Here is a 7,955-nt window from a genome sequence, read left to right as displayed (position 1 = left end):
GACTTCATAAAAGCAAGCACTGCCATCTGTTGGCTTTTTGACGGAATTGTATTTGTGTTGCTGCTCGCAGTTGACATTTGTACATTGAATTTGAAAGTACACTTTACAGGAAACATGTCTGAGAAATGTTAAGGGTCACTCTTGTAATACCTTGTAAACATGTAGTCACTGATAAACATGTTAAAAAAGATGAGTTGAATCAATGATCTTGACACTTGTACACCAAAAGTGTTGGCTGGAGGGCCTATCGCTTAAAAAAAAAGATGTAGTTGATTGTTTGAAACGTACCAGCACCACATTATTGAATATGCTCTATAGTGCAACCCTGTCATCACACATGTGCCCGAGGAGTATGTGAACAGACAGACATTAGAAAATGAGATGCCACACAAAATTTACTCTTCATTGTCGCCATGAAAATGGCCAAATAACCAGTAGGAAATGTCAAAGTTGTGTCGTAGTTTCAGGGCAGGTTGTCTCCTCGGGAATCATACAGGAGCCACTCATCTTCATGTTCTTCAGCATCTTCACCACCAGGAAGAGAACAACTCCCACGTTGAGGAGACTCAGAAAGGTCAGCATCTGTGTTATAACACACAAGCAACAAAGTGAATCAGATAAAGCACTAAAAGGCTCACAAAAAATATTAAACCCATACAGAATAAAAATACCGTATGTACTGAACAGTGTTTTGAATTACAACAGTATTTGCCCCTTTCCTGATTTGGGTTTTTTTTTGGATTATCAAAAATGATTTATCTAATCAAAACAATATTCATACAACAATGAGAAAACCCAGTTATTTTTAAAATGCATTCTCTGAGGATGAGTCATTCACACCACTGTGAAGGAATATTGGACCACTCTTTTTTTTTTGTAGATTTTTTTTAACTCTGCCAAATTGGGAGGCTTATCGAGCATCAACTGCTCATTTAAGGTCACACCACAGCATCTTAATTGACTTTAAATTTCAACATTGATTTAGCCACTCCAAAGCATTTTTTTGGAGCCATTCTGAGGTGGACTCACTGGTGTGTTTTGAAGGTTGTTGTACTGCATGATCCAAGAATGCTAGAGTTTGAGGGCACTAACCAATGGCCAAACATTCTCCCACGAGCTTCTAGCAGAATTCATTTCATTCGCAGCAAGTTGTCTTTTCCCGAGGAAGTAAAGCAGCCTCATACTACAACCCCCATGTTTTTACTTTAGGCAGCGTGTTCTTTTTATCATTTGTTGTGATACCTTTACAGATGTGATGGGCTGCACGCTTTCCAAAAAGCGTTGTCAATTGTGACTCATCAAAATGATTGTCACACACACACACACACACACACACACACACATACATACACACACACACAAGATTTCTGTGCCCTGAAAAATACGAGATCTTTTCCCCCGTGGTTGTTATTTTAGAAATATTGTACACAGGAAAATGTGATGTTTGCTAATGTTCCGCAGGGGAATAAAACACATCGCCAACTGTGGTTAGAACTTTGAAACATACCTGACCATGACAAAAATTACTCCGACATGAACTAGCATAAATTAGCTACTGGCAGCAACTGAGCACATTTCTTTCATTTTTATCTGAATACCAAAATACACAATCGCTGCAGCTCTCCGGGAGAAATACAGGATGTTTGTGTTTGAACTTATGTTTGTATGCTAGATTGTTAATTATCTTGCAGTCTGCTCAATAAAAAGAAAAAAAAATAGTGTATTTTACAAATTTTGCAAAAATGTAATGTCTGGTGGAGTTAATCTTGTGAGTTAATCTTTTCTGGCGGAGTTAATCTTGTGAGGGATCAAGTCTCATGTAAATCATGTAAAAAGATCACTGCCACATGTTATGATCTCAAACCATTAGTTGCTGAAGCGGGCCTTACTATGTAAAGCCAGATAATCCAAGAATAATGTAATGCTGACACATTATGCTCCTCCCACTCTCTCTGAGCGTGGTCGTAGTCCAAATTTATGAATCCTTCTGGCAGCACTCGAACACCCAGGTAAACTGTTTTCAACCTTCTGAAATTGGCATCAAGCACATCACACCGGTATGTTCCTGGTGGATACAAAAGCAACCCTTAGGCATATTCTGAAGTCATCACAGGAGGTTTCACAGTACTGACACCGCCTTCACCTGCATGCTCTTCCTTGACTGGGTCCAGAATGACCTCGTACAGCCCCGGACCTTCCCAGTAGGCGAAAAGCGTGTCATCAGAGCTGATCACCCCTGAGGCGAGGTGCCATGCCACCCTGATGAGAGAACACAATAAGTAACCTGGCATTATTTATTAATACAAATAAACTTGGGTCACATTAGCGGCATGGGCACTTCAAGTGACAGTGTGTAATATTTAGGCCGTTATTCATTTTGAAAACCCACTATAAATTTCAATAAGGTGAAAATAAATCTGTTCTATCCAACCAACTTATTTTTTATATATATTCGTAGGTCCAGTAATCGCTATTTATATGACATGGGGTGTGCCAGTAATCACAATTTATATTACATGGAGGGTGCCATCCAGATGGGGGCAGTCATTTTCCTTTAGCTACGGAAAGCAAAGGAGGAAAACTATGGCGTTATATTTGTGCCACAATTACGCACGCGCGGAAAAAAAAAAATGAGCGGAGAAAATCAAACTGAGCGAGCGAAAACAGATTTTGAGAGCAAGAAAAAAACTATTGAGCGCGTAATGATAAGAGTTTGAGCGCGCGCCGATTGAGTTTGAACACAGAAAAAGAAATTGCTCGCTCAAAATTCCTCTTTGCTCGCTCGGGATAGCCCTCTCTCGCTCAACATCTCGCTCTCGCTCGCGATACTCCTCCCTCCCTCGCTCAACTTTGCGTTTGCTCAACATTGAGCTCTCGCTCGCTCGACTCGTCCTCTGCGCTCGCTCAGTTCTGTTCACGTGTTACGTTTGTGCCACAAAACCAGCCAATCAGAGCTTGTAAAAGCACTTTGATTGACACAGCTTAGTATCCAATGAGATTGCTTGTACGCTATCCGTTGACGCACTCTCGTTTGCCCTGTGTTCACCCGAAAAGGGCAAACGAGAGTGCGTCAACACGGACTTGGGCTGGAGAATTACTTTTAATATTATTATTATTACTGTATTGTATCATTTGACGGAAATACCTTGTTAGTTTTTGTACTTTAATAATATAAGCCTGCCCCTCCCGCCTACGTCGATGTGACGCACTCTCGTTTGCTCGTTCCGGGTGAACACAACAAGCAATCTCATTGGATACCAAGCTGTCAATCAATGTGCTTTAACAAGCTCTGATTGGCTGGTTTTGTGGCACAAACGTAACGCGTGAACAGAACTGAGCGAGCGCAGAGGACGACTCGAGCGAGCGAGAGCTCGATGTTGAGCAAACGCGATGTTGAGCGAGGGAGGGAGGAGTATCGCGAGCGAGATGTTGAGCGAGAGAGGGCTATCCCGAGCGAGCAAATAGGAATTTTGAGCGAGCAATTTCTTTTTCTGTGTTCAAACTCAATCGGCGCGCGCTCAAACTCTTATCATTACGCGCTCAATAGTTTTTTTCTTGCTCTCAAAATCTGTTTTCGCTCGCTCAGTTTGATTTTCTCCGCTCATTTTTTTTTTTCCGCGCGTGCGTAATTGTGGCACAAATATAACGCCATAGAAAACTATCACCAACGTAATTCAAATCACGTTTGGATGTCAGTTTGTGTCTTGTGTGCACCCCAGCGAGTTTCTGGTTCATATTAGTCGTGGATAAAATTGGGACAAAAAGGAAATCGATGGTTTGTTTGCCAGTCGTAAATAATAGAAGGAAGAGAAGAAGGTGCATGGGTGGCGTGGTGGGATCTGCTCACAGCACAAGTTTCATGACTATGCAAGATGATCGATGATCCGTTAGCATGACTAGTTATTGTAAACATTAGAATTCAGGCAAACCTTACCATACCAAATAACATATGAATACGAATGCCTTGGTATGAGAATATCTCCACAGGGGCTGTTCCTAGTAATCACTTTTTAACACACCAGCCTGACTCAATGTGCTGTTTAAGGCTGCAACATCAGTCCTGTGGTTCTGATGCCACTCTGCCTCATTGACTAAAATTCATGAGGAGAGAGTTGTCTAAAATCTCAGTTACATTTTAAGTCAGATTTCAGTTTAAAAAACACACACACACACACACACACATTTAAATGTCACGTTTTATTGGCGTACAAATGTGAGTCACAGGTAATGTGTACCTTCTGCCATCTTGTGATTGCCAATATGCATTTCTGGCATTAATCAAGATACATAGTGAGGAGTGTATAAATACTATTGGGAGATACTGCATTCATGGCATATCTGGTAAACGTTCATGACAAAATAAGGTGATTGAGAATCACTGCTCACCTCCATGAGAGCCTCTCCTTCAGGTTCATGTTTTCCTCCAGACAGTCCAGCTTCAGTCGCTCTCCTGCTGTCACAGTGACAGTCTTGAGTCCACACTGCCATGACTCTCGACACTTGACTTTTACTTTGTGGCACTGTTCCACTGCCTGGAATACAAGCACGCCATAATGCTCGGCACTGGAACGTTGACACTCCATTGGCCGTGTGGCACAGTACCTCATCTCCTTGGGTACCCGCAATTTTTGTCTCCTCCAAGGCCTTCTCGCCATCTTTCATGATGCAAACCGTTTGGACCTTCGTGCCCGTGCCACATGTGACACTACAAGGCGTGCTGTCAGTGACCACTTGCACCTGGACCTTCTCTATGTTGGCAGAGCTAATTTGGATATGGAAGACAACAAAGAGGAGAAACAGCTTTCGATCCATTGTGCTGAAGAATCTCCTAGAATTGAATGAAAATACATTTATCAACCGTACCAATTTTGCATGCACCTGTTTTGACAGGAGCTAATGACAAATTAGTACAAAGCACTTAGTAGAGGTTGCAAAAGTGCTTCAAATCTACTCTTACGTGGAAGAATGGAGACTTGCTCCAAAGTAGTAGCCAGTCTGATTAACCTTTTACATTATAAAAATGCAGAATCTGAAGGTACAAAAGTGAAAAATTTATGTATTTCATTCATTTACTTTGTAATCACACAATGCCTGTTTTGATCATTTGGTCCTTTTTATTAACTAGCTGCTAGTTAATAAAAACGAGCGGCTTTTTAGCGCTGTCCTAGTGGCTCCCTGGAGCTTTTTCAAAAATGTTTGAAAATGGAAAAGGATGAGGGAGAGAAATATTTTTTTTCGTCTTTATATGGTTTCTGTAGGGGGAAAACATGACAAAAACATTCTTAACATTTTCCAATCCTGTAAAGATGTGTAGAATAAATATTTCATTTCAGCATTTCTGTCAACGAAGAATTACGTCGTAGCCTGCGACACGAAATATTTTTTAACAAGTGGATTGCATCTCCAAACTCCACGACTCCTGCAAGTTTCGTTGCAACCCGGGGGATAATAAAACGTGGCAAACCGTTCACAGATGGTGACTACATGCAGTCAATCAACATATCAGAGACTTCATAATCAAAACAGGGATACATTAATACACACACACAATAAAAAAAAGACGCCTCTCTCCGCCAAGACAGTGAAGGAAAAAACGCTTGAAATGGCAGGCAACATGACCTATTAACGAATCAAGGACATTAATTCAGCGCCAGCATACTCAATTGCCTGTGATGTGTGATGTGATCGATATTAAACAGACTGTGCGTTTATGCAGGTATGTGGCCGATGTTTTATGTTTATAAATACAGGCTGCGCTTTATTGCACTCTATCGCTCAGATAAGGGGCACGTTATGCACGTTCCATTTGTTTTTTTGAATCATCACAAATAAAGACTTCAAAAATCTGCTTTATTTAATTTCATCAAAGCAATGAAACATAATTCATTAATATTGTAATGAAGTTCAACTTGAAGCGGCATCGCACAACAGAGTAGTCATGTTGTGCGTCATTTTCGATCGACAGAATGCAATGCAGGAAAAATAAACATTTAACCATGAAGCCTCATTATGTATTCGTAGTTAACTTAATCGTGATAGTAGGCTAATATAGCTATTATAGATACACCATGTGTTGCCTTCATTATAAGACTTTTCATTTTTTTGCGGCTCCAGACACATTTATTTTTTGTTTGTTTTTTTTTTTGGTCCAATATGGCTCTTTCAACATTTTGGGTTGCCGACCCTTGAACATGCATTATACCGGTCTTGGGAGGGGGTCTTAATAAGTATAGGCAGGCAGGACTGCCCTATAATGATGTCATTTTGCTCTTAAAGTTTGAGACAGTAGTGTGTAGAGTACTTCTTTTTCATCTACATTTGTTGATGCATACTACAACATATTTGTAAACGCTTTTCACGTTCCTAATAATTGCCGGTGTCCCGGTTTTTCTCTTCCATCTGCAGCCTTTCGTCAATGAGTTTACTTGATATTTTACGAATAGGCTACTGGGTTTAAGAACGGCGTATCGTTATGGGGGGGGGGGGGGGGGGGGGCAGTCGATTTCAGAGTGAAGCGAAAAAAATATATATAAAGGAAAAAAGTACAAATACCTGATCTACTTAAGAATGGCAGTTCCTACCCACATGCTCTAAACGAGTCGCGCTAATATCGGCGCACACATGGTGGTCGAGGATATTCAAATAACTAAAAGCGTTTCACAACGTCATTAAATGTATGTGACGCGCACCTTTACGCCTGCTTGAAAATGCACGCGTCATTGCCTCTGCAGCTATTTAATTAAACATGACACTCAGTATTATTAAATAAAGTAAAATATGTCGTAAAACATCCCTTTTACACGTGTTGTCTATGTTGCTTAAGGTATTTACTTAGGCCATTGCTTTACATTGTTAAATATCTCGCTTGTTGTTAATTAATTTGACTTGCAGTTTGTCGTCTGTCCGATGGGTGTCAGACAAACACACTTTTTTTCTCTCTCTCCCAAATCCTGCTGCTTTGTGACACTACCGCATCTAGTGGAATCCTCTGACTGGTGAACTAGGATAGGTTTACGAAAGAAAAAGGCATGCATGGATTTTTTTTTATGTTATTTTACATAATCTAATTCACCCCAGCTCAAGACCAAGTTTCTTTTTATCTGCAGCGTTTTTTTTTTTTTTTTTGCAGCGCTGTTTCGTTTTATTTGCAGCGTTTTTCTTATTTGCAGCATTGAGGGCTCTCGGCCACTGTACAAGACACTGTAACACCAGGCAACAAAGGAAGAACGAAACAACAGAAAGTGAATAGCAGAGTTGCCAGTTGGAGAGCCAATGTGCATAGTACTCTATAAACTGCGTTAGCAATAATTAAGCCATATGGTAATGTAATGTGTTTGGATTTCATTGAGAGTCTCCCTCTTACTACTGCTTTATTTACAGATTCTTTATTTACAGATTCTTCACAGAGAGAGAGAGAGAGAGAGAGAGAGAGAGAGAGAGACAGCCAATGGGAGGACACCACCTTCACACAATTGACTCCAACAAAAGGCACACACACACACACACACACACACACACGAACCAAGGAGAGAACACTTACAAAAATAACACATGACCCGCGGGTCATAACAGGTGTTTGAGTTTGAATGGTTAGGTTGCACCAAGTATCCTACATATAGCGAAGACAAGTCACCAAGAAAAAAATAAAAAAATGATGAATTTCTGTGATTCTAAACAACAAATGTCTGTGCTTTACTTTTTGTTTCAAATAGGAACATGTTATTTATATTTGTGTGATTGAAAAACAAGTAGAGTCTGTGATGTAAATGGATGCATGGATGGATTGAGTGAACTTCTGAAATAGAGACCCGATGAGTTATTCTGATTTTGTGTGATGTCACCCCCATTTCCATCTCTTTCCTTGACTGTCAACAATGGAAATAAGATCTGAGCAACAAGACCCTGTTGTCTGTATCCAGCAGGCTGACAAGGTGACTGGGTGCATGTACCTTTGC

The 7,955-nt window shown here is 40.5% G+C and overlaps 1 protein-coding gene across 3 annotated transcripts; it reads right to left on the bottom strand.

Annotated features, from left to right (window-relative positions):
* Nucleotides 1-377: 377 nt before the first annotated feature.
* On the bottom strand, nt 378-6,701 carry tmem81 (transmembrane protein 81). 3 transcript variants are annotated; one of them, XM_088437376.1, is made up of 6 exons: nt 6,553-6,701; nt 4,603-4,828; nt 4,387-4,532; nt 2,144-2,259; nt 1,890-2,065; nt 378-582 (listed from the first exon to the last, which is right to left on the bottom strand). In XM_088437376.1, exons 2-6 carry the CDS (start codon nt 4,810-4,812, stop codon nt 445-447), a joined length of 786 nt encoding a protein of 261 aa, XP_088293502.1. In that variant the 5' UTR covers nt 4,813-4,828; nt 6,553-6,701; the 3' UTR covers nt 378-444. The 3 variants fall into 3 exon arrangements, with proteins under 3 accessions (XP_088293502.1, XP_088293510.1, XP_088293492.1); XM_088437384.1 differs by having other exon boundaries at nt 4,603-4,762; nt 6,553-6,670; XM_088437366.1 differs by lacking the exon at nt 6,553-6,701 and adding an exon at nt 5,549-6,464 and having other exon boundaries at nt 4,603-4,762.
* Between the last annotated feature and the right edge of the window lie 1,254 nt (nt 6,702-7,955).

This window comes from Hippichthys cyanospilos, chromosome 2 (genome assembly GCF_059441005.1).
Source record: "Hippichthys cyanospilos isolate Australia breed blue-spotted pipefish chromosome 2, RoL_Hcya_1.0, whole genome shotgun sequence".
NCBI classification, from domain to species: Eukaryota; Metazoa; Chordata; class Actinopteri; order Syngnathiformes; family Syngnathidae; genus Hippichthys; species Hippichthys cyanospilos.
This window is presented reverse-complemented; position numbering and strand designations above follow the sequence as displayed.